Raw genomic sequence first — 27455 nt, 5'->3', positions numbered from 1 at the left:
AGATCCGATCATGCTGGGGCTCGAAGTTATAAAGCAAGGTTTGAAGGAGCTTCAGAAAGATGTGAATTTTGTGACGTTGAAGAAACTATTGAGCTTTTACTTCTCGAGTGTGATAGATATGCGAGTGAAAGGAAGGAAATAGTGGAATTTTTTCATGTAAGAAGCATTAAGCCAAGTGTATATCATATTCTGGGTGGTCTCACTACATCAGAAGACAAAGTGCAGATACTTCAACTTGTTACAAAGTACTTAGAAGAAATCCACCAAGACTTTAGACTTTGAAATCAGTTATTGGAGTTCTAGATTCTACAAAGAAGGCTCTTAAGTGGCAAACAGAGGAGAGCATAATTCCTTCAACTTCAACTATTTTATGAAAAATAATCTTGATCTGCTTGGTCAATGGGCTGAGGATTGGCTTCTTGAGTTTAATGAGGCCAAGTGTCATGTCATCAAATTTGCCAAAAAAAAAACATCCTTACTGCTCTTATTTTCTTTCTGGCCATCCTATACCTCCTGTAAATGATTAGCTAGACATTGGTGTCACTATTGACAATGATTTAAATTCAGTGCCCATGCTAAGAAGTCTGCTCCTGGTGGTAGTTCAACTCTGGGGCAGATCAGGCATTACCTCTCTACTCGTTTTCCTAAAGTCATTAGTTTTCTGTCCAAAGGGCTAGTCTGGCCCAAACTTAAAGTTAAAATGTCTAGTTTCACAATATTTTAATAGATACATTGTGGTTCTGGAAGACATGCTACTAAAATGGTATCTGGTATCCTGGGAATCTCCTACCCTGTAAAGCTAGCTAAACTAAACTCTCAACAATATTTTACAGGGGAAAAAGAGTTGTTGCCATTCTAACATACCAACTGACAAAAGCCAACACTCTCCCAGCATTTGTATGTTGGTCTTATTTTCAAGAACCAGAAGTCATTAGCTGAAGCTTGCAATGCAGTCTACCCAAGCCAGAGTTTTCATTCAGTCCTTTTCCTCAACAACTGTCAATGACTGGAATAAACTTCCTGAAGATACAGTTACTTTTGACTCTGTTGGCATTTTCTAATGAAGACTGGATGCTGACTGATCCTCAAAGGTGTGGAAACTGGACTGGGAATGTATTGGTCATCCACTTGCAACTGGTCACTAAGCTCAATGAAAACAAGTATTTAATCATTAACTCTGGAGTTTCACTAGGAAAAATCCTTAGATTGCTTCAAGCTGCAATTTAAGGTAATATAATGTTTTTGTTTTTTTTCATGTGATTTCTTCTGTGCAGTGAATTCTAGCTCATCTTACTCTACTACCTTTCAAGAGAGCAAAACGTTTCAGGGTTCAAAGGCCCATTGCTTCAACATTGGCAAAGATCTTTTGTTTTGGTGGCCTGGTAGTGTTTTCCCTCCTATTTCCTGTTTTGGGGCACAGATTTTCTATAGCACCCTCAAGAGTTTTTTATTATTTTTTTGACTAGCAAACCCTGTCTCTTTTCTAACTTTGTGGTTGAGATGGGCTGCCAGCTGGCAACCTCTGCCCATGAGGTTGACCCAACCTTTCACCTCTGACAACCTGGTCTGAACAGGTGACCTTAGTGAAAAAAAAGGAAAAGGATGCGGCATTTAGACTTTACAGTCCGTATCGGCGGTGCTGATCTCCGTTTCTTGGCCCTTCAGCCAGGAAGTGCAATGGGGGGTTGGGGGCGAGCCAACCTGTGCTTTCGCACACCCTTCCTGTTTACCTTCCCCAGATTTCTCCAGGTACCCATTTAGAGCTGGGTTGACTCTGGCTAAGCTTACAGGATCACGCCACTGACCCCTGTCCCAAACCGAAGAATTGGGTACACCGGGATTCGAACCCACGTCCTCTCAGACACAGGATTCCGAATCCAGCGCACCAACCCACTCGGCCAGGGCGGCCTAAACAGGTGACAGGTCTGAACAGGTGACCTTAGTGAGGAAGATGATTCTATCCTCCTGGCAACTGTTGATAAGACACAACACAACAGCAACTCTTTAAGAAATTTATAATACAAGTTCTTGTGATATTTACCTAGATTTATCAGCAGTCAGTTGAACCAATCTTATACCAAACCATCTTCTAGACAACACTACAGTGTTTTTTTGTGGATGGTGAAGTCCTCGCTTTGAAAGAGTGGCAGACAGTCTGGTTTTATATTATCAATTTTTCCCTTCTTCTTTTTGATTGTATTAAAGCTTATTCCAATAGGCAATGCATAGAACACCACCCAATAAAATCCCCCCTGACCCTACCCCAAGTACCACTGAAAACATTCAACCCCTTGGCTGGTCAAGTCAACTTTCTCAAAGCTCACATGAGGGGTCATTGAATAATACAATGGTGGAAGTCGGGGTATATGTCACAATACAGGATGAGATTAAAAATGAATTTCAAGAGGTCCTATCAAGAAACTCAAAAAAAAGGAAAAAGATTTCACCAATCAAAAATAATACCCCTTCCCATAATCCAACATTCCCCTCACAAAACCTTGGAATTTACTGAAAAATCACTCCAGATACCCACTTTGAGATAAAAAAGGTAGCTCTTTTGAGGGTTGCAATCTTTAAAATGTTAAAATCAATGTTTTCATTAAACATTAACCGTGATGGATCTCTGCTAATAGCCCTTCAAGATTCTAAATCAGCAGATATATTACAGAATTTAAAATCTCTTCTTAACATACCAATAAAATCTGTTCTCTGGACCCCAAACCAAAACCCAACTAAAATAGTAGTGTATAACATCCCTCCAGAAATTCCTATTCAGGATCTAAAAGAAGGACGCTCTGACAGAACTGGTAACCCAATCCCAGTAGCTGATGTAACCCAACTGGGTAAACCAGATGCCAATGGCCAAAAGCTAAGCAAGTCTTTCTTATTCACACTAAGAGAAGAAAATAATAACCTGGATCAGATATTCCTATTTGGACAAAGGAAACCCCACAAGCCCTACAAGCCAAAACCTATCCAATGCCAAAAATGTCTAAGACTAGGACACACAAAAAACACATGCAGTGAAACATTACATGAATGCAATTCTTGTAAAAACTCCCACCCCACTGGAATGATAAATTGTAAAAACAATCAGCCAAAATGTATCAACTGCAATGGTCCCCACGATTCTACTAATAAAACTTTATGCCCTGTATATAAAAAACGAGCACTAACACTCCAAATAGCAACAGAAAAAAACATACCTTACCCTTTTGCAGCAATGGAAGCAAATGCAGCTCAATCACACCTGACCAAAAACTTTATGAAACCACCCAACCCTCTCACCCACAGACCAACCATTCTACCAAAAGCATCAAGCACCCCCAATAAGACTCCTTCCTCAAAACAACCAAGCTCACATTCCTATAAGAGAGATTCGCCCTGGACAAACCTTCCAGCCTCTACAAGTAATGATAGAATATCAGAATATCCACCTCTCCCGAGTAGAAATGAATCAGAAGTATTAACGGGTATTAATCAAATTATCAACAAAAAGCCAGATGAATATCCAAATGAATTAACACCTAACATGTGCCTATTTATACTAAATTCTAATGCAGTACAGTCAATGAACCTAAAACAACCACAAAAAGCAAAAATAATAAGCGAATTGGCAAAATTGTACCTACCCAATCACATGCATATCCAAGCAAAAAAAGATCTTGCTCTACTCCTAGCAAAGCTAAAGATTGATACACAGCAAAATGAAAATTAAAACAACAAAGCAGCATATTTCAATACTTCAGTGGAATGTAAGATCACTTTCAGAAAATAAGTTAAATGAACTCTTATCTTTTATGAATAAAAATTCCATTGATATTGCTTGCCTTCAAGAAACCCATTTGACTAATAACCAACAAACAAAGTTTCCAGGATATACTATCCTGAGAAAGGATAGGTCTTCTCAGAGAAAAGGAGGTGGCGTAGCTATAATTTTAAATAATAATATTAAATTTTGCGGTATTAATTTCCCAGATTTTTCAAATGATGTTGATGTTATTGGCATCAATGTCTGGATAAATAATACAAAAACATACATATTAAGTCTTTATAACACCAATGGCCAGACTACAGATGCCATGGATTTTTTCACTTATATTACTAATTCTAATATGCTAAAAAAAATAATCATCTGCGGGGATTTTAATGCCCACAGTCTTCTGTGGGGGGATAAGCCAGCAAATAAACCTGGTAAGCTCATTGAAAGATTGATTTCAAATAATGCCAATTTAGCAATTGCTACCCCTCCTAATCTAAATACATATTTTAACCCCAAAAGTGGTAAATTTTCAACTATTAACCTAAAAATTGTTTCAATAAATATACTAAATAAAATTTATATTAAGAAAATTGAAAATCTATGCACTGATCATTTTGCAATAGTATCCTCTTTAAATGAACCAGCCAATATTCTCCCACATATCCCTAAATATGTCAACACCAAAGCAAATTGGACCATGTTTAGAAATAAGCTTAATGAAGAAGTTCTAAGTTTAACCCAGAAATCTCATACCTCAGTTGTAACTGCTGACACGTGTGCTGAAGCTATGACATCAATATTAACAAATGCAGCTAATCAAGCTATCCTCAGAACTTCACCAAGGAAAACCATCCCTAAACAATTCCCTAAAGCATGGTGGACAAAAGATTGCCGAATTATGTGGAGAATAAAAAATGCAACTAGGAGAGCATACCTAGGAAAAACATCCCCTGACACATATTTAAGTAAATTACAAGCAGAGGCTAACCTCAAGAGAACAATAAATAATGCCAAATATAATTATTGGAATAATTTTGCAAATAATCTTTCCAGAGAAACATCTGAGCCAAGAATACATAGACTTATAAGCAAAATCTGTGGGAAAAAAACATCCTCCAACCCTCTTATGTATGAACTAATACATGAGAATTCCCACTATGATAATGACATTGATAAGACAAAATTATTTGCCTCCCTATTCTCAAAAAAGCTAACATCAAAAAACCAAAATATCACCACACAAATCATGACAAATCCTATTTACCAGCCCCGACCAGGTTCAGAATATATAAACCATCCCTTCTCAATACATGAATTGAATAATGCAATTCAGCATATCAAGGCCAATGCTACAAGTAGCTATGATAATATACACCCTATATGGATAAAGAATCTTTCCCCTTTGTACAAACAGGAGCTCCTAAATTGCTATAACCATGCATGGGCTACATCCACATTCCCTAATAACTGGAAATGTTCATCTCTCATACCAATTTTAAAGAAAAATAAACCTAAACATGACCCTCAGTCATATAGACCCATAATGATTACCCCAGTGCTGGGAAAATTAATGGAGAAAATGATTTACCATTGGCTGCTTTGGTTTGTTCAGAAGAATAATCTGATACATCATACTCAAACTGGCTTCAGGAAACACCACTCATCAACAGATGCTTTCATAGTGTTAACAAATGCAATAAATGACTCCCTATAAAAAAATAATGTCTTAACTGCTGCATTCCTAGATTTTGAAGGAGCTTATGATAATGTTGACCACCAGATTCTATTAGTTAAACTTACAAACCTTGGACTACCCCCCAAATTTGTATCCTTCATAAAATCCTTTATAGAAAACCGAAGTTTCATTGTTTGTGTAGGTTCAGCCTCTTCACCCAAAACTTCGATAACCAAAGGCCTTCCACAGGGTGCAGTCCTGAGCTGCCTCCTATTTTCACTTTTTCTGTGGGACATGAACCTCCCACATACCAATCTACAGTACGCTGACGATCTGGTATTATGGGCAACTGGCAATACCTTCGAGATTGCGCATTCAAAGTTGCAAAATGCACTTTTCCAATTTGAAAAGTTCTCCCAAAAGTCCATTTTACCTACTGCACCCACAAAGTCAAAAATTATCCAATTCCACCATAAGCGAAATCATTATGATGCTAGGCTAATATTAAATGGAATACTTATCCCAGAGGATAATCAAATTAATTACCTAGGGCTCATACTTGACCAAAAACTAAATTTCCACCTCCACATCACAAATACAATAAAAAAGTGCTATAGAAAAATAAGAATAATTAAAAGGCTACTAGCCACACCTTGGGGCTGTAATGAGAAAACACTACTCCAATTTTATAAATCATATATAAGACCCCATATTGATTATGGCCTCATAGTTTATGATTTTTTGCACATGCAAAAAATCGAAACGACACAAAATGATATAATTCGTCTTATATTTGGTCTTAGGAAACCAACAAAAACTAAGTTTCTGCTTACTGAGAGTGGACTATCACCAATAAATGATAGAAGAAGCTCTCTACTAATTAAGTACCTTACAAAAATTGAAGCCAATGATTCTCATACCCTGCATAACTGGTTAAGAAATCCATCTATGTTTAGAGGCGTTGCAATTGAATATGCAAATATCCAGAAGAAGTTCCCAGTGCCAGTAAAATCTATTGCACCCACATTCCCCCAAACCCCCCCTTGTAGTTGGTTAACCCCCATAATAAAGACTGACGGCTCAAAGTGGACCAAAGAACTTACCCCCATATCTTTTATTCAGAAAAAATTTGCCGAACTAAATAATGTTGCTTATAAAAACCATTTCCAAATTTTTGTAGATGGGTCCAAAATGAATGAGAAAGTGGCAAGCGGAGCATTCTTCCCAACCCACAATATCGCTTTAGGAGAGAGATTACAAGATAATTCATCTGTAATGTCTGCCGAGCTAAATGCCATAATCATGGCATTAGATTTCCTCATGGTTAATGAATATATGAAAGTTAATATTAAAAATATTATAATATATTCTGATTCTTTGTCAAGCCTTGAGCTTCTTTCGTCAGCTTCTCAAAATAAGATGGATATTGACACATATCTTTGTCTTAGGATTATTGATATTTTTGCTTCAAATGGTATTTTAACTCATATACAGTATATTCCAAGCCACTCAGGTATAATAGGTAACCATAAGGCAGATGAAATAGCCAAAAATGCTTTAAATGTTGACCAGCCAAGTGGGAGACCAATCCCCATTAGAGATATTTACCCCTGGAGATTTACAGAGGTACTGATAAATAATAAGAATCCTACCCCATCACCTTTCCCAAGTAAGCACCTTTCCAAGATTTATCATAGGATTCGGTCAGGTTCAAATGGGCTAAATTTTCAGGCATTTTCATATCAGATCCCTAATTCAAGTGGCGAAGTTCCCTCGTCCCCCCTTTGCAGGTCATGTAATCTTAAGAATGAAACAATAGATCACTGCCTATTTGAATGTAATATGCTGACGTCTGCACAGTATACCCTGCGATGTAAAATGTTAGAATGCTTCAAACACCACAAAATTCCACTAACAGCCAAGAGTCTTGCTGACCATACTCTCCCGCAGAGCACAGAGATCAATATATACTCTCTTATAATTCAACTACTGGTATCAAAAGATATACTTCAAGAAATCTGAGCAGATACAAATCATATAAGATTAACCAGCTCCATAGCTCTGTCGATCTCACAGAGTGAGCCAAAAGGAAAAGGGCTAAATAGTATCAACTGGAAAGCCCGTCTGCTGAATAAGAAGAAGATAAGAAATAAGCATGAAAGATAATGATGAACCCATAAAATCAGTAGACTTTTGTTGTGTAGCCTGTCACTATATTAAGGCCATATTAGATCATAATCCCCCTAAAAACCATAAACATACTATTCTCTCAGATTTTGCCTGCAGTAGGCTGTGTCTCAGCCCATACATACTAAGTCTTATTTGCTCCTTTACTTTAAGATGTTTCCTTAAAATCACCTTAAATTGCAGCTTGGAGCAATCTAAGCATTTCTTCCTTGTAGGCTCCATGAAGAATTAAAGACCAGTCGAAGACTTATAGGCTTCCCAATCATATTTCCACTCAACCTCACTCAATCCAGTATCCACTCTTGATTTGAAAGTGTCAAGACAAGTTGCAGAGACAGCATATTCTGACACTCTATTCCAAAGGCTGGTAATTCTTTTTGAAAAGAACTGATTTCTCTGGTGGTGTCTGCATGACATCTTAGACAGTTTCTTTGAGTGACATCTGGTTGAAGAGGTGGTGGCAAACAAGAATATGACATCTTAGACAGTTTCTTTGAGTGACATCTGGTTGAAGAGGTGGTGGCAAACAAGAATAAATTGGGGACAATGTTTGTCAAAATAAGTTTGAAGGCAGTTATGACATCCCTGCATTTGCGCCTATATGTGAGGCTTGGTAGTGAGGTGACGAAGACGTTCACAATAGGGGACTGTTTGATATTTGCTAATCAATTTTGTTGCTTCCCTGTGGACTGTTTCTAGGATGCATTTGTCTTTTTCGTAAAAAGGGATGCAAGTGTCATGCCAACTTCAAGTTCAGGTCAATATAGAAAAGCTTATTGTCTCCTATATTACTGAAAATATTGATAAAACACCCAAGCTGCATAACTTTCATGCAGTTGCAGATTGGTCTGCCAGTATTTTGGTCCCCATTAATTATTTGCTGGTATCATTTCAATTTCTTTATTTCAGGATTCTGCTTTGTCCTCCCCTAGAGAGTCCCCTAAATATTTTCATATTTTCTAAGACTGCACCAGCTGCACATTATATTTGACAAAAAATCTTTGCAGCATTGGAAAATTTCCTTTTTCTTTTGGTTCCCTTGGAGTGGTTTCCTTCCTCCTCTGAGTTTTTGAGTTCATATTTCCTATAACAACCTCTAGAATTATGTTTTGTGACTAATAAGCCCTATCTTTTTTCTAACTTAGTGGTTGAGATAGGTTGCCAGCTTTGAACCTCTTTGTTCTTGTTTGTTTGTTTTCTTCTGCTGGAGGGTTCTCCCTCTGCTTCTCTTCAAACTAAGTTGCCAATTTTGGTTCATTTTCTGGTTCTGCATGAGGGCAGTGGAGAATATTGTCATACTTGCTTGCAGTTGTGCTATTTTATATGTTTAATTGCTATGCTTACCTTTTGTTATAGGTGCTTTTATGGTTGTCATTTTATTATAGGTATTTGGGTGTCAATAAACTATTAAATTGATCATTTAGATTATAGTCACTACATCTTTAGTTATTCTACCCTCAGATCTAACAAAAGATAAATATATATCCAATGTTTAGGAGCACCTTAACTTGGCAGCATCTTGTCCTCATATGGGGGTATGAATGCGGGCTCAGCCCAAAGGACAGTGCCTACTAAGGACTCTGTGTCAGCAACTGGTCAGAAAGAGTATCCAATTTTTATCAAGGGTATGTGCCTCCCAAGCCTTGATACCTCTACCATCTGGTTTGCCTCTACAGGGATCAGGAGTCCACCAAGATTTAAATTCTGGGCTCTGACACCATTTGTGCATACATGTGCTACAAGACCTTCCTTCCAACAACTACTAAAACCTGGTATGGTCAGGGGTTTTGTCTAAAGGTGGCCACTACTACCCTTAAGTAGGTGATATAATTTTAGTTTTGTGGACACTTCTTTTTATCAGAAATATAGTCCAATTAAAATAAACATAATTATGAAACACATTAAGAGGTTGACACAGCTAGGATCTAAAACTAAATAATTAATCACCCATTCTTATAACCATTGAAAATAAAATTGAATATATTTTGACTTGCTCAAATTTTCTACAGTTTACGTGAAGTTCCCCAAGAAAAAATTAGGCACCATGAAATTTCCCTTGAAATAAATTATATCAAGAATTGGCTTTTTTTTTGCGGTACCATATAATCTACATTAAACAGTAATGTCATGCAGTACTGCATAGGTGCACACGACTGTTAAAGGATTGGGGGCTCAACAGTCTTTTTATGCAGAAAAAGGAACCTAAACTTCATGCTTTGGCCTCTAGAATAGCCTTGTATAAAACCTCCCAGTTCACAATGACAGAATGCCTTGTGTTGGCATATTTTCTCTTAAACATTCATGCAGTCCATTCTAATTAACACAGATTTGAAAGCTTCATTTGGGACTTAGTGCAATGTTGGTTAGTTTCATGGTGACTTCAGGGGTAGGGATCAGAATAACTTTTTATAGAAGAAAACTGGACCTCAAGTTTCTTTTTTAGGCCAAAATGTAATTGGGACACCCAAAAAACATGGTTTTAGCTTTAAAAGATACATTTTAAAGACAGATTGACTTATAAATCTATGTGTTTGGCATCTATGGCATGCCCCTAGTTTTGGCCATTATTTCTATTTTATAGCTATCCTGTGTTTTTGTTATATACCATATTATTGTGATTGGAAAGATATTGTAAAAATTATTGCCCCTTTCCCTACAGTTTTGTTAATTGATGCCTCTGCAGCCCAGAAGTGGACATTTCATATTTGTTTATATGATCAATTTTGCCTTTTATGTTTAATTACCCCAAAGTTGTTCTCAGTAAACTATCTACTGTCAAACACTGACAACCTGAAAAACTGGTTGCCTCAAAGTTGTTCTTAGTGAATTATAGACCACCAAACTCTGACAACCTAAAAATCAGGCTGCCTGAAAATCATTCTCAGTCAACTATCCTCCACCAAACACTGACAATCTGAAAATGTTGATAACTGACAATGATTGATAGTAGGAACATGCTAAAAGCCAAAGTACTAATCTATTCCTTGTTCCTCAATAAGCAGCATTTTTATCTAGGTTTGGATGTAACTACCTAGCTGTGAACTTTTCTAAAACTGAATTCGTGATTCTTGGGCGTCACCGTGGGCAGTAAATAAAATTACCATAGAAGAGTTAATTGTAAATCAAAGTAGGATAAAAAGAGTAAATTCATTTCATTACCTTTGCATCATTCTCAATGAGCTTTTATCTTTCTGTAAGCATTCTGATTATTTGAGATTGAAACCTGACCATTACTTAGGTTGTTTTCATAGATTGAAACATGTGCTTCCTTTTTCCATCCTTAAAATTTTATACCATTCTCTAATTGAATCATATCTTAAGGCCGTGATTAAGTGAACTGATGTAACTCGAAAATCCCATGTTAAATTGAAAATTTATATTTAAAAAGTACTCAAGTATTGATTGGCGGAAGATGCCGCTTTTAATATCAGGCCATAGCTTCTTGAAGATGCTACAAAATGTTTGAAAGGATTTTGCTCTATTTCCTCTAATTGCTTAGAAATCTTAGAAAATGTCTAGGTCTTTTTCACAAGTGTACTCTATGAAGGATATTGCTTTTGGAACAAAATCGGTACTATCATGAGCAGAAGACAATAACCTGTAAGATGATTGGAACCATTTTTCGATGTATTTTCCTGTTTTCTAACAGTCCCCTAGAATATTTTCAGCTACCTGAAATTTTTACAAGTTTTTTGCCAGAAAGAATCGTTTCAGATTGCCGATAATAGCCCCTAGAGACCAAAATGACAAGCTGATATAATCAGCTGCTTGTTAATAGTGTGAAATTTTCATAAATTATTTCAATGCAATGAAGAAACCTAGAAATGAGAAATAGTCAGGAGCCTTCAGTAAAGTTGTGCACACAAAGCCGAAATCATGGGGAAAATTAAATCAAAGAGAGGTATGCAACTGCAAAACTGCGAAAAATTTGGGGATAGGCGAGTGGATAAAGAACCGAAAAGAGGCTAAGGAGGACTGTTGCATGGAAGTTGGAAAGAATGGACTGACATTGTACCAAGTACAATGTCAGCTTGAATGTGCTCAGCTAGATACTTGCTTTTTCGTGATTTTTACCCAGAAAGACTTCTACATTGAAAAGATAGACCTCGATCCAGGCTTTTGGACCGAAAAGATTTTTCCCAAGCTGAAAGGATTCTTCATGGATGCTTTGATCCCAGAGTTCCACAGGGGCTTCCAATACGAGAACCGTATTTATAAAATTAATCGTCTAGTACCGGTAACAGGAAAATTCATTTTCCTTACATTCTATCCTTCTTTGTATTTACATACTTAATTGTATTATCATTTGAAATAAAATACCTTTGTTTATATTGCTTGTCCTCCAACTTTATCAAACAGTTCGTAGTAACGAACTGTAGTAAAGAGCGACCCGGCTCAATAGTAACCGAAACTCTAAAAAATGGAATTTTGATACCAATAGCTACATCAAAAGAATCGCATTTTAATGCTGATTTTAAATATATAAGCTTCATCGAGTTTATTCTTACCCATCAAAAGTTACGAGCCTGAGAAAATTTGCTTTATTTTAGAAAATAGGGGGAAACAACCCCTAAAAGTTATAGAACCCTACTGTAGAAGTTTCAAGCTCCTATCTGCAAAAATGTGGAATTTTTTATTTTTTGTCAGAAGGCAGATCACAGATGCGTGTTGCAAAAGGGCTCATTCTAACGGAAATGAAAAGTTCTAGTGCCCTTTTAAGTCACCAAAAAAGTCGGAGGGCACCTAGGCCCCCGTCCCACGCTAATTATTTTTCCAAAGTAACCGGATCAAAATTCTGAGATAGCCATTTGATTCAGCGTAGTCGAAAATCCTTATAACTATGTCTTTTGGGACGACTTACTCCCCCACAGTCCCCGTGGGAGGGGCTACAAGTTACAAACACTGACCAGTGCTTGCATACAGTAATGATTATTGGGAAGTGTACAGACGTTTTCAGGGGCGTTTTCATTTGGTTGGGGGCAGGGGTTGAGAAGAGAGGGATATGCTGGGGGAACTTTTCATGGAGGAAGAAAATTTCCATGAAGGGAGCGCAGGATTTTCTAGTATTATTAAAAAAACAATGAAAAAATAAATATGACAAAGTTTTTTCAACTAAAAGTAAGGAGCAGCATTAAAACTTAAAAGGAACAGAAATTATTACGCATATGAGGGGCTCACCTCCTCCTAGTACCTCGCTCTCTACGCTAAAGTATTTTTAGAATTTCAACTATTTATTCTACGGCTTTTGTGATTCAAGGGTCATTCTTAAGAAATCGGGACAAAATTTAAGCTTTAGCGTGAAGAGCGAGGTACTGACGAGGGGGTGAACCCCCCTCATATATGTAATAAAATATGAGAATATAGAAGTTCTTTACGTAAGCTAATTTGTAAGTTACGTATGTCTTTAACTAATAAAATTTATTTTTACTAATAATTTTACTAATAAAAAAATTCGTAAAAAATTAAAAGTTCTAGTTGCCTTTTTAGGTAACCAAATAATCGGAGGGTAACTAGACCTCCTTCCCCGCTCCTTTTTTTCTCAAAATCGTTCAATCAAAACTATGAGAAAGCCATTTAGCCAAAAAAAATAATATGCAAATTTCGTTTTAATTATTCATCTGAGGAGATCATAAATCAAAACATGCATTGATTAAAAAACGTTAACAAATTAAATTAAATAAAAACAAGTGTTTTTTAACTTAAAGTAAGGAGTGACATTAAAACATGAAACGAACAGAAATTACTTCATATATGAAAGGGGCTGCTTCCTCATCAACGCCCCGCTCTTCACGCTAAAGTCTGACTCTTTCTCTTAACTCTATTTTTTAAAACAGTAAAAAATTTCAGCGTAAAGAGTGGGGCGTTCACGAGGAAGCAGTCCCTTTCATATACGAAGTAATTTCTGTTCGTTTTAAGTGTTAATGTCACTCCTTACTTTCAGTTATTTTTTTTATTTAATTTGTAAGAAAACTTTGGTTTTCTAAGAATCCTTGAAGAAAGCTTTCAACTAAGTTCGGTGTTTAGTTTCGAATTAATCAACTGAGGTATTTTAAATAGCCTATCCCTAGGAAAAAAAAATATTTTAAAATGCACTCTATGCATGCCGTCACAGTTGCATATACATGGGCATTTTGTACTTGAGAATGATAGTGCTCTTTTGCTCATTTTCTCTTCTCCCTTGGTCGGTAACCAAGCTTTGCAAGACGCAGCCAAATATATTGCTATTTCTCGGCTGAAGCATCTCACCAAAGGAAGCTGTCAATCAAAACCTTTCACAAGACTTGGTAATTGGTGCTATTTGAAGTTTTGACAATCGACGATCTCTAGAGAATTAAAAGACAGAAGGCTAACCTTACTTCAATTTTGAAGCTCGATGTTTTCAAGTTCACTTAATCACGGCCTTAATTATTGCCCTGTAATCTATCTGAACACATTTATGGTCCATCTGCAACCTTTTCAGATAATTTAAAATAAAGCATTTAGAATTCTGGGTACTTTTGTTCATTGCCCTGTGAGGCTAAAAAATCTCTTTATATATTTTTCTCAATATACTTAATTTCAAACAACTGAAAGACTTACATACAGCAATGGGGTATTATGATATCCAATTTCCCAAAATTTATTTTGTGTATAATTGAGAATCCCATTTCTCCTGCTCACCACGTCTGTTCCAAGAAGTATTGTCTTCCCCCTATTAAATCAGAAAGAGCTAGATTCTTGATCAGATACCAGATTCCTCATACTGTAAATAAATTTAATTTAGTAGAAATGTCCTCTTTGAATCTGATGTATTCTAACAGAGACTAAAATCACCCTGGATGATGAGGGGAAGGGATATCTTTCTCTAGATCCTCCTATTTTGGCAGCTACTACTTGCACATCACACCTAATTAATCTAAACAGAGTAACTTAAATGTTGAATTTGTTTTTAAGGAGGAGAATCATATTGGTGTGGCTATTGGAGAATGGATTTTGGATTTGTTTGTGATTCGACGTCTGTTCTCAGGACCAGTATTGTCTTCTCAGCAACATGTTTTCACTGAGGTTTGTTTCTTGTATATCATTTTCGGTAGATTTAAAAAAAGGTGCAGATCCTAGGGAAGAAGGAGGATCTAAACATCTGTGCTAAGGTGCGGGGTTTAAAACTAATAAAAATAGATTTTTCTGGATATTGGCTTGTATATTAACCGAATGCACAGCTCCTTTTTTTGAAGATTTTCCTACTGTGCAAGCTAATGTGGAAACATTTGAAAAGACTTCATGCTTTCATTTTGTTTTACAAGCTGTTTAATATAATGAAGATGCACAATCAAGTCATGCTTGGAGCATAATGTGAACATAGGTAGGTTACAATTTGTAAGGCAAAAAGATGATAGAACGTCCGCGCTGGGGGACGGGGTTACAAACTAAAACAAGTAGATTTTTTGAGGGGCTGGTCCTTGATATCAATACCAGTTGGAATCTCTCTACGCCCCCCTTTATAAAGGCAGGGTTTTTTGGGCCCACTACTTTTGACTAGGTGTTAACTCCAGCATATGGAAACTTCCTGGGAGGGTGTAAAGAGGGAGGCCTTGAATAGATTAGGTTGGAGGAGGAGCGTGCGTAGCTGTGTTGGCCTCAGGCGGCTTGGTGCTGCAGTGAGTTTTTAGTAGTAGTAGATATGGTAATCGAACAGTTTGTGGTAACAAAATGTATCTAATGAAATGAGTGGCTTGATAAAACTCTTAGAAATGAATTTTGATACAAACACATGCAGCCAAAACGTTGATATTTTACATGTTTTGTTTGTTAATTTCAAATCTAGACAACGTTTTTCTCCTCCAACCCCCTAATGTTGCTTCATTCTTAGCAATATTGTTTGATCAGGGCTTTAATAGGCGTAAATGTTCTGTTGAGTGACAATTGCTCTCATGTTGCACAAGTATTTCAAGTGAAAAGCAAAGCATTTTATAGTTTCAAGCAGCTCGTGGTAACAAGCTTTATAGTAAGGAGCGACTTGGCTCAATAGTAAACGAAACTCGAAAAACGGATACATCAAAAGAATTGGATTTCCATGCTGATTTCAAATATATAAGTTTCAACAAATTTGGTCTTTGTAATCATAAGTTACAAGCCTGAGAAAATATGCCTTATTTTGGAAAATAGGGAAAAACACCCCCTAAAAGTCATAAAATCTTAACGAAAATCACACCATCCCATTCGGCGTATCAGAGAACCCTACAGCAAAAATTTCAAGCTCCTATCTATAAAAATGTGGAATTTCGTATTTTTTGCCAGAAGACAAATCACGGGTGCATGTTTATTTGGTTTGTTTTTTTTTTTTTTTTTTTTTTCCCAGGTATCATCGTATCGACCTAGTCCTAGAATGTCGCAAAAGGGCTCATTCTAACGGAAATAAAAATTTCTAGTGCCGTTTTTAAGTGACCGAAAAAATTGGAGGGCACCTAAGCCCCCTCCCGCGCTCATTTTTTCCCAAAGTCAACGGATCAATATTTTGAGATAGCCATTTTGTTCCGCATAGTCGAAAACTATAAGAACTATGTCTTTGGGAATGACTTTACCCCCACAATCCCTGGGGGAGGGGCTGCAAGTTACAAACTTTGACCAGTGTTTAATACAGTAATAGTTATTGGGAAGTGCACATACGTTTTCCGGGGGATTTTTTTGGTTTGGGGGGTGGGGTTGAGGGGAAGGGCTATGTATGAGGATCTTTCCTTGGAGGAATTTGTCGTGGGGGAAGAACAATTCAGTGAAAAGGGCGCAGGATTTTCTAGCATTACTATAAAAAAAACAATGAAAAATAAACATGAAAATGTTTTTTTTAATTGAAAGTAAGGAGCTGCATTGAAACTTAAAACGAACAGAGATTATTACGCATATGAGGGGTTCTAAAAATTCTTTAGCATAAAGAGCGAGGTATTTAGGAAGAGATAAATACCTCGCTCTTTATGCTAAAGTATTTTTAGTAATTTCAATTATTTATTCTACGTTTTTTTCTGATTCAGGGGTCATTCTTAAAGAATTGGGACAAAACTTACGATTTAGTGTAAAGAGCGGGGTATTAACGAGGGTAAAAAACCCTCTCGTATACATAATAAAAACATAAGAATATAAAAGTTTGTTATGTAAGTTAATTCTTAAGTTACGTATAGTTTATACTAATAAAAACGTTCGTTAAAAATTAAAAGCTCTAGTTGCCTTTTTTAAGTAACTGAAAAATTGGAGGGCAACTAGACCTCCTTCCCCACCCCTTATTTCTCAAAATCGTCTGATCAAAACTAAGAGAAAGCCATTTAGCCAAAAAAAAGAATTAATATGCAAATTTTATTTAAATAATTTGTGTGCGGAGAGCCAAAATCAAACATGCATTAATTCAAAAACGTTCAAAAATTAAATAAAAAAACTAGTTTTTTTTTAACTTAAAGTAAGGAGCGACATTAAAACTTAAAACGAACAGAAATTACTCCGTATATGAAATGGGTTGCCTCTCTGCAAGGCCGATATAAGGGCCTTCAAGGATGCAAGAATCATACAAGCAGTTTGTTAATCCAAAACATAAATCCAATCATATATGAGAATTACAAAACTTCTATCTACAAAAATACGAAATTCTCTATTTCTCAGAAAAAACATGTTCTCACTCGCATGTTCGTATTTTCCTCAGGAAAAATCATATAAAAAAAGTTGTCATTGTCTGTTGTTCTTTTTCACTAGTGATATAGTTTGCTTTTTTTTTTTTTTAGGGAGTGTTTTAAGCTGAAAGTCAGGAGTAACGTTAAAACTTAGAACAGATCGAAATTATTCCGTATATGAGGGGGACTGCCCCTTCTTCAACCCTCGCTCTTTACAATAGTCTTAAAATTCTTTGAAAATACTTCTTGTTCAAATTTAACGGCCCTTGTATTTGAGCAGTCTTTCTGAAAAAACTATGAAAACAAATCAAACTTTAGCGTAAAGAGCAAGGGTTGAGGAAAAGGCTGCCCCCTCATATACGGAAAAATCTCTGTTTATTTTAAGTTTTAATGTTTCTCTATACTTTTAGGTGAAAAAATGTGTTTTTATTATATTTAATTTCGCACTTTTTTTCAAATCATGTCAGGAATCAAACAAACACAAAGTAAAAACAATAGGGAAATCATAAAATTTCCCCTGGGTAACTGCCCCCCAGGAACATTCATCTCCGCCGAAACTTCTCCCAATAGAAAATCCCTCTACAGAAAATCCACTCCCTCCCCATAAACCCTATATATCCTAATAACAAATACTATATGTGAATAATAAAGAACGAGGACAATAAATAGCCAGTGAAAAAATTGAAAATTATGCAAATATTTTGGTTAAGACCTCCGCTTTACCGTCCTCAGTGCAGAATAAACTGATAAAAATATAAAAAAGCAAACCCTAAAAACAAAACACAAAACTAAAATATGATGACCCTGTCTCAGTAACGGTGAAAGGGTAACTGAATAAAAAACACAAGTCTAAATGACATTTTACAATTTCATCTCACTTACAGCACTCTTAAAGGCTAATGGCTTTCCAGGTAGATTATTATCATATATTTTATTTGATTGTGCAACATAAACTTGTGGATGTATGTGAAAACGATCAGAATTAATAATTTTATCATAAATGGAACTTAAAGAAGTTTCTCCAGTGTCTCTTTTGATATCTACCTTTTGGTGTATGTGCTTCGTTACCTCAACTGCCTCCCTGAAAACTTGCATGAGACCTTGAACAGGGGCAATAATGGAGTTGCTGTCAAAGCACCTCCATTGAGATGAAATAGTGTGGATTGTCGCACAAACGTTGAGCCAAGGCGGAATCAAAAATCTCTGGGCTTTTGTGTAGCCTCATGGCCTTGTCTGTTGAGGATCTATCTTCTAATTACCTCTCCTCTAATTGCTCTTGGGTTCTTCCAATATAAAAACGGCCACAAGAATAGGGAATTCTATAAACTCCACTACCCAGAATGGGGCTGGTTTTATCGTTGCCACTGTTGAAAAAGCTCTATATTGTATTTGAGTGTTCATAGGTGACTTTAAGTCGTTTTTTTTAGGATTGTTTTCAATATGTCACTCAATTTTAGAATATAGGGTAGAACAGTGAATAGTTTCTTCTCATTCATCAATGGGATGAGATCTGTTAGGATTTGTGGAGTAGATGACTTCTTTTCTGCCTTTTTTTTTTGTCTTTTCTCTACAGGGTAATGGTTTCTGATTATCAAAAAATCAGGAAACACAAATTCTCAAGAATTTAAGAAAAGACCCACACATCATTATTACCAAGGCTGACAAAGGAAATAAAATTGTTATCCTTTATGAAATTTCATAAAATTGAAAAATTACAGATATTTTATCCCATACCTTTACTTACAAGCCCTTAGATTCAGACCGACCGTTAAGTTCACCCGTATAGTACGAAAGGAACTAGGAATTTTGTAAACTGAAAGGCTTATTACTCCACAAATGCATAAAATATTTTATCTTAAAGGTTGTTCCACTCCTAAATTTTACGGTCTGCCGAAAATCGACAAAGATGGAGTTCCTCTACGCCCAATTGTGGCTTCTTATAGCTCTCCGACTGCCAGATTGGGAAAATGGCTGTCAATACTTTTATGCCCCCTTATGCAAACGAAATCTTTATACGTTAAAAATTCAAAAGACCTTGATATAAAAAAAGATACATTTTTGGCTAGTTTTGATGCCATTTCTATGCATACATCTTGCGATATAAAGAAGATTAGAAGAAAATATTGACCAAATGGACTACAAAACACTGGATACAGAAACTATTATGCGTTTTGTCCGTCTTTGCAATATTTCCTCCTCATATTTCCGATATAATAACCTAGTTTTTCACCCAAATCATGGGTTTACCCATGGGTACGAGACTTTCGCCATTTTTGGCAACTTTTTTCATGGATTTTATTGCAACTTCTGCTTTGGAAAATTTTCCTCTGAAACACAGGTTCTGGGGTCGGTTTGTAAATGATGTTATTTCTGTGTGGGATCATGGATAGGAGTCACTTAACTCCTTCTTTACTCATCTAAACACTTTGAACTCTAACCTTCAGTTCACTTTAGAACTAGAAGATAACCATAAACTTCCTTTACTAGATGTATTAATTTTCAATAAGTATCCTAGTCTTGAATTTTCCATTTATAGAAAGCCTACGCATAACGATAGGTATTTAAATTTTTCCTCCAACCACTCTCCCTGCATAAAAAGAGGAGTAGTTATTTCTTTGGTTGACCGAGTTATAAGAATATGCTCGGAGCCTCACATAGTCTCCGAGTTGAACTATACTAAGGACATTTTATTTTGCAATGGGTACCCCATAAAATTACTTGAAACCATTATAGAGAAAAGACAAAAAAGGCAGAAAAGAAGTCATCAACTCCACAAATCCTAACAGATATCATCCCATTGATGGATGAGAAGAAGAAACTTTTCACTGTTCTACCCTACATTCCAAAATTGAGTGACAAACTGATAAGAATCCTTAACATGTCACCTTTAAACATACAAATATAATACAAAGCTTTTTCAACAGTGACAAAGATAAAACCAGGCCCATTCTGGATAGTGGTGTTTATAGAACTCCCTGTTCATGTGGCCGTTTTTATATTGGAAGAATCCAACAGCAATTAGGGGAGAGGTTATTAGAACATAGGTCCTCAATAGACAAGGCCAAGAGGCTACGCCAAAGGCCTGGGATTTTTGATTCCGCCTTGGCTCAACGTTTGTACGACAATCCACACCATTTCATCTTATTTGACAGCACCTCCATTATTGTCCCCGTTAAAGGTCTCACGCAAGTTTTCAGGGAGGCAATTGAGATAAAGAAGCACATACACCAAAAGGTAGCTATCAAAAGAGACACTGGAGAAACTCCTCTAAGTCCCATTTCTGACAAAATTGTTAATTCTTTTCGTTTTCAAATACATCCACAAATTTATGTTGCACAATCAATAAAATATCTGATAATAATCTACCTGGAAAGCGATTATCCTTTATTGGGTGTTGTAAGCGGGGTGAAATTGTGAAATGTCTTTTAGACTTGTGTTTCTTATTCAGTTACCCTTTCACCGTTACTGAGACAGGGTCATCATATTTGACCCTTTTTGTTTTAAGTTTTTTTTTGTATTTTTATCAGTTTGATCTGCACTGAGGACGGTCAAGCGGAGGGCTGTTTTTTCACTGGCTGTTTATTGTCCTCGTTCTTCTTTGCGATGTTGTGTTTTGTCATGATTAGCCAGTGTGGTCTAAGAAATTATTTAAATAATTTACTGTCCTTTTCCCAGGCACTATGGGGGTTCATTTCATTCCGAAAGGCAGAGCTATGGGATCTTTCAACTATGTAAGATAAATGGCTGTCTCAAAATCTTGAACAAATGTCTTAGGGGGAAAGGAGCGAAGAAAAGGGGGTTAGCTCCATTTCAATTTGTTGGCCATTCAAACAGGGAACTATAACTTTTGATTTCCGTTCAAATAAGCCTTCTTTCGATAATTAGGACCATTAGCTCGGTACCATCACATATAGGGGGGAAAACAACAAACAAATAAATATGCATCCGTGATCTTTCTTCTAGCAAAAAATACGAAATTCCATATTTTTGTAGATATGAGCTTGTAACAACTATTGTGGAGTTCTCTGATATGCTGAATTTGATGGTGTGATTTTTATCAAGGCTGGTTGGCTCATTGGGACCGTTGCCCTCCCCTCTTTTCGAAAAGAAGGCAAATTTTCTCAGACTCTTAGTTTTTGACGGGTAACGTTAAAAATAATAAATTTTATATATTTAAAATTAGTATTAAAAACTAATTCTTTTGATGTATGTACTGTTATCGAAATCGCATCTTTTTAGAATTTCAGTTACTATTCGGCCGAGTTGTTCCTGACTTGTGCAGTTTATTATCACGGATTGTTTGCTTGCTGTAATGATAATGCAGTCATCATTCTAAGGTGCTCGGTGGTTCATTATTTGCTCGCTTACTCCAATTAGTGGTCTCAAGTCGAGGGGCAGGTAGCATATGCCCCCTAGATTCGATAGAATTACTCTTTGGAAAAAAATGACCAACTTTCTCAGGAAAAATACAAAATTTCATATTTTATTGGAGCGTGAAACTTCTGAGATACGGTTCATGGACATCCTTAAGATGACAGTACTTAGCACATATCCGTTTTTTCTAACTTTCTAAAGTTAGGTGAAATATTTGAGGCTCTTAAATTTTAATGGGTAACTTCACTGAAGTTTATATGTTTAGAATTCAATAAAAAGCTGATTGTTTTGATATATACATTGCTACAGAAAATTAGTTTTTTGAAGTTTTGGTTACTATCAAATCGAGTCGTTCTGGATATACAGCTCGTTACTACGAACACTTTGATGGGCTACTTTTTCCATGAGGCGGGAAGGCACGGCCGACGAAACCACTTGTCCCCATTGAGCTCCACTTGTAAAATAAATGAAAAAATTAGGGCCAAAAAACTCAAGGTTTTGATATATATATTGCTACAGAAAAGGTACTTGGAGTTTCGTTTTTTTTTTAAATCGACTTGTCTTAACATACAGCTGGTTACCACGAACACTTTGATAGGCTATTTTTTTCATGAGGTGCATTGAAGATTCTTTTGGGATCCCATATTTCGAATTTGTTAGGTATTTTCATAAAAAAAACACTCCTTTTCGTTATTTTCATGGAAGAAATCGAAAAATGTTTGCAAAATCACCTCCCTAGATATAAAAAAATACATCCCCCCTAATCTTTGTGAATTGACGGCACTGATTACAATGCTTTTTTTTGGCACTTGGTATATACCAATTGACATATAGCGATCTTAATTTCTGTCCGTCGGTCTGTCTGTCTGTCGGTACCGGTTTTGCTAGTTCGGGCACTTCCAGATAAGCTAGGACGATGAAAGTCGGCAGGGGTATCAGGGAGTGGGCTAGATCAAATTAGAAATAGTCGCTTCCCCGATTCGACCATCTGGGGAGGAGTGGAGGGACGGTTAGTTTGGAGAAAATAGAAAAATTAGGTGTTTTTAACTTACGAATTGGTGATCGGATCGTAATGAAATTTGATATTTAGAAGGATCTTATGTATCAGAGCTCTTGTTTTAAATCCCGACTGGATCCGGTGACATTGGGGGGAGTTGGAGGGGGAAAGCGGGAATCTTGGAAACGCCTAGAGTGGAGAGATCGGGATGAAACTTGGTGAGAAAAGTAAGCACAAGTCTTACATGTGGGATTTACATAACTGGAACGGATTGCTATCTTTGGGGGAGTAGGGGGAGGGTTTAATTCGGAGAAACTAGAAAAAATTAGGTATTTTTAACTTACGACTTGGTGATCGGATCTAAATGAAATTTGATATTTAGAAGGATCTCATGTATCAGAGCTCTTGTTTTAAATCCCGACTGGATTCGGTGACATTGGGGGGAGTTGGAGGGGGAAACCGGAAATCTTGGAAACGCTTAGAGTCGAGAGATCGGGATGAAACTTTTCGGGAAGAATAAGCACAAGTCTTAGATACGTGATTGACATAACTGGAACGGATTCGCTCTCTTTGGAGGAGTTGGGGGAGGGTTTAATTCCGAGAAACAAAAAAAAATAGGTATTTTTGCTTGTGAACGGGTGATCGGATCTTAATGAAATTTGATATTTAGAAGGAACTCGTAACTTAGAGCTCTTATTTTAAATCCCGACCGGATCCGGTGACATTTGGTGGAGTTGGAGGGATTGGAAAACACTTAGAGTGGAGAGATCACGATGAAACTTGATGGGAAGAATAACAAGTCTTAGATACGTGATCGACATAACCGAACTGGATCTGCTCTATTTGGGGGAGTTGAGGGGACATAATTCGGAAAAATTGGAAAAATGAGGTATTTTTCACTTACGAACGGGTGATCGGATCCTAATGGAATTTGATATATAGAAGGACCTCGTGTCTTAGAGCTCTTATGTTAAATTCCAGCCTTATCCGGTTAGTTTGGGAGGGGGGTATGTGGGGGAAACCGGAAATCTTGGAAAATGCTTAGAGAGGAGAGATCGGGATGAAACGTGGTGGGAAGAATGAGCACAAGTCCTAGATATGTGATTGAAATAACTGGACCGGATCCACTCTCTTTGGGGGAGTTGGAAGGGGGGGGGGGGTTAATTCGGAAAAAATAGAAAAAATGATGTATTTTTAACTTACAAACGGGTGATCGGATCTTAATGAAATTTGATATTTAGAAGGACCTCGTGTCCCTTTTGTCCTTCGGCGGAACATCTTTGGGTGGGGGGGCAGGAAGGAGGGGAATCGAAAATTAAGGTATGTTTATGTTACGAATGGGTGATTGGATCTAAATGAAACTTGATATATAGAAATATCTCATGTCTCAGATGCTCCTTTGTCAATTCGGATTGGATCTGAGGACATAGAAGGGTGGAGGGGGGAACGGAAATCTTGGAAATCGGAAATCTTGGACAACTCTTAGAGCGGAGAGATCGGGATGAAACTTAGTGGGAAATTTAAGCACAAGTTCTAGATATGTGACTGACATAACCGGACCGGATTCGCTCTCTTTGGGGGGTTGGTGGGATTTCTAGTGCTTTGGTGAGTTCGAGAATAAGCACAAGTTATAGATACGTGATTGACATAAGCGGACCGGATCTGATCTCTTTGGGGGAGTTGGAGGGATTTTTAGTGCTTTTGCAGTTCGGTGCTTCTTGACGTGCTGGGACGATGAAATCGATAATTCTAGAACCGAGTCTAATTTTAGGTTCCAACCTCGTCACAAGTGCCGTATGAGCTCTTGGCTCTTGTTTATCTATATAATCTGATATCTGTTTTAAGTAATAAATTCACGATTCTTAATAATTAACAACTGTTTTATTTGTGGCAAGGGTGACTTTTTGGTGGGGAGGGGGAATTCTCCTAAACATGTTTGCCCATTCATTCTCTATTTTTTGAAAAATACCTATTTTGGACATTTTTATTAAAAAATAAAAAAATAACCACAAAATTGCCATTTAAAAATGTTTTAAAACAATCTCTCTCTTCCCTGTACATTCGTGAAAATGGACCCATGGCTGTTTACCTTTGTGCTTACCTTTCGTTGCATTTGTCCTTACCTTTGGTACCTTTGCTACTTACCTTTTGTGCTCTTCTTATGCGAAAACTAGTGATTAAAGAGGATGAGGTAATAAATTTACGACACATAACAATCAAAAACTGTTTTGAGATCAATTTTTAGCAAGGATACCAGTCGAAGGTAGGGGATTTTTACCTAGAAGTTTTTGCCCCGCCCTCTAGATTGACATTTCCATTAAAAAATAAAACAGAAATTACTCCCCTCCTCCTTCTAGATTTTCAAAAGTGTTTTTAAAAAATACTTTGCACTCTGCATTATTTATTGTAAGTACTTAAATATTGGCGACAGGCAAGCTAAATGTAAAATCAGGATTAATCGCCACATAGCTTAAGTAAATATGCATCTCTAACGCCAATGAATTGAATTTACTATGGAGTCCTTTTCTTGCTATTTCTATTTTAGCCTGTTTTTATTTTACCCTCATTTCTTCTCCTTTTTTGTTTGGCTAATCTTATTACTGTGCTTTAGAAAACATTAAATAACTTCATTGCGCTTGGTCGACCAGCATGGAAAGAAGCACGAACATACTTGAGGTCTTTACTGGACAAGGAGAATGGGACTTTAAGAGATGACCTTTGTCTCAGAGAAAGGTATATTTCTTCTCTTTTTTTCTTATATATTTTAAATAGGAAAAATAAATACAAAATATTTTATATGTAAGATGACACTTATCTCAGAGAAAGGTATATTTCATCTCTTTTTTTCTTATATATTTTAAATAGGAAAAATAAATACAAAAATATTTTATATGTAAGTTATATATTATAGTATGTATGTTATTATGTATTTTTTATATATTATGTTATACTATATTAAATATATATATATATATATATATATATATATATATATATATATATATATATATATATATATATATATATATATATATATATATATATATATATAAAATTCATTATATATATTAAATATATCAATATACATTTTCATTTATTTTTCCTACATAGTATTATGGTATAGACTTTAAAATCATTTAAAGTTATCACAGCTTGCCTGTATTACCCAATAATGATTTCAGTACATACACAGGTCTGAGGGAGATAGGAAGATTTTATTCTTTCGGTGGGTGTGGGGGCTCTGATTTCTTCTAAAGCGCGTTTTTGCGCTCACATTTTAGTTGTTATTGTCCCCTCCTCCTCTCCAAGAGAGGCAATTTATGTGTGAAAATGGAAGAACTATACTAAATTGATGTTTCTTGAAATGGGTGCAAGTGAGATCTAATTGCTTCGCAAGGGAAATTGTAACTTCTATAGGATTTAAGGGAAGGCCAGATATAGTGGTTTCATCCAGTGTTTCAAAATATATTTTAGGCTTACATTTTAATGGTTCATATTCTTAACCTGACATTCTAATTTCTATCTTGAGAAGTGATAACATTGAGGTAAATATAGCCTGACTTGTAGGGGCACCAAGTCATCAAAAATTTAGAGGAGGAAAGCATTCTTCTTCAATTCTTGGAAGTAAATATACAAAAAAGCCCTACCTCCCATTATTGTTAAAAATAATAATATTATTATTACAAGCAGTAAGGATTATCAGATATTGCATTAATATATATATATATATATATATATATATATATATATATATATATATATATATATATATATATATATTTATATATACTACATAGCATTAGTAGTAATGGTATATTTTACTTGTTGGCGACCACAAGTTTTTCGCCCCATTTCTGGTCCCTTTGATGCCCTCCCTTCTCAACAAAATATGTGGTCTACTTAGCTCAAGGACAATACTCGAAAGGTTCAATCCAAATAAAAAAAAATTTTTTTTGGGTCCTTTGTTTCCAGCTTATTTGGAGGGAAGGACTCTCCCCCAAGATTTACTTTTTTTATACATTGGGGTTCTTTTCCCGGGGGATTTTTTTCTGTTAATATTGGTTTACTTGGGCCAAGAAATTTTAGCTGTAAGTTTTAAGACGACCAAAAATCTTTCTTGGACCATCTTTAGGGGGCTTGTACCCTCAATCTAATCTTCCTCTTGGCCAAAGGACTTATGACAGTAGGTTTCAAACTGATCCGGAACAGCAAGTCTTTTGGCTTTTTTCTGGGCCTCCTCATGCCATACTTCATCAAAATAAGATACATGTGGTAAGGTGAGGTGGTAAGGTTGGTAAGGTGAGCAGTCAAGTAGCTTCAACTGTTATTTGTGGATTTTTGCCATTATGACCGCTGATGTATGAGAGGGCATATTGTTAAGATGAAACATAATTTTTTCGGGAAATTTGACAGTTTTTCGTTAACAGTGGCCCTCACACTGTCATGTCATCATAGTTAGTACGCTCCTAAAAAGATTTTCTCTGTTTGAGGATAATCGATTAATATAACTCCATTGCTAGTCCAGTAACAATAGCTATCAGGTTTCCAAGCGGAAATAGCAATTTTGCTTTTTATTTGGAGCTGGTTTTCTCTTTTCAGCCGGCTGTATTTTTGTATGGCATATAATGGTGTATCCAAGTTTCATCACAGTAGTTATTTGGCACCCAGTGTCCGGTTTATTACTCCTAAACTGCGCTAAAAGAGATGATAATGCTCATTCGAACACGTTTTGGTCTAACGTGTTTAAACACGACACCCAACGCCCGAGCAGCTTTTAATGTCAAAACCTCGATTCGTTATGAGACAAGCAAGTTCTTCAGACATATT

The 27455-nt window shown here is 36.3% G+C and overlaps 1 protein-coding gene across 1 annotated transcript in view; it reads left to right on the top strand.

Annotated features, from left to right (window-relative positions):
• Positions 1-27455, top strand: part of LOC136038834 (fumarylacetoacetase-like) — a 59390-nt gene that overhangs the window by 5295 nt on the left and 26640 nt on the right. The window contains exons 2-3 of the mRNA XM_065722246.1: positions 14559-14669; positions 25240-25361. Of these exons, the coding sequence (XP_065578318.1) occupies positions 14559-14669; positions 25240-25361 (233 nt within the window). The remainder of the gene's footprint in view (positions 1-14558; positions 14670-25239; positions 25362-27455) is intronic.

This window comes from Artemia franciscana, chromosome 18 (assembly GCF_032884065.1).
Source record: "Artemia franciscana chromosome 18, ASM3288406v1, whole genome shotgun sequence".
NCBI classification, from domain to species: domain Eukaryota; kingdom Metazoa; phylum Arthropoda; class Branchiopoda; order Anostraca; family Artemiidae; genus Artemia; species Artemia franciscana.
This window is presented reverse-complemented; position numbering and strand designations above follow the sequence as displayed.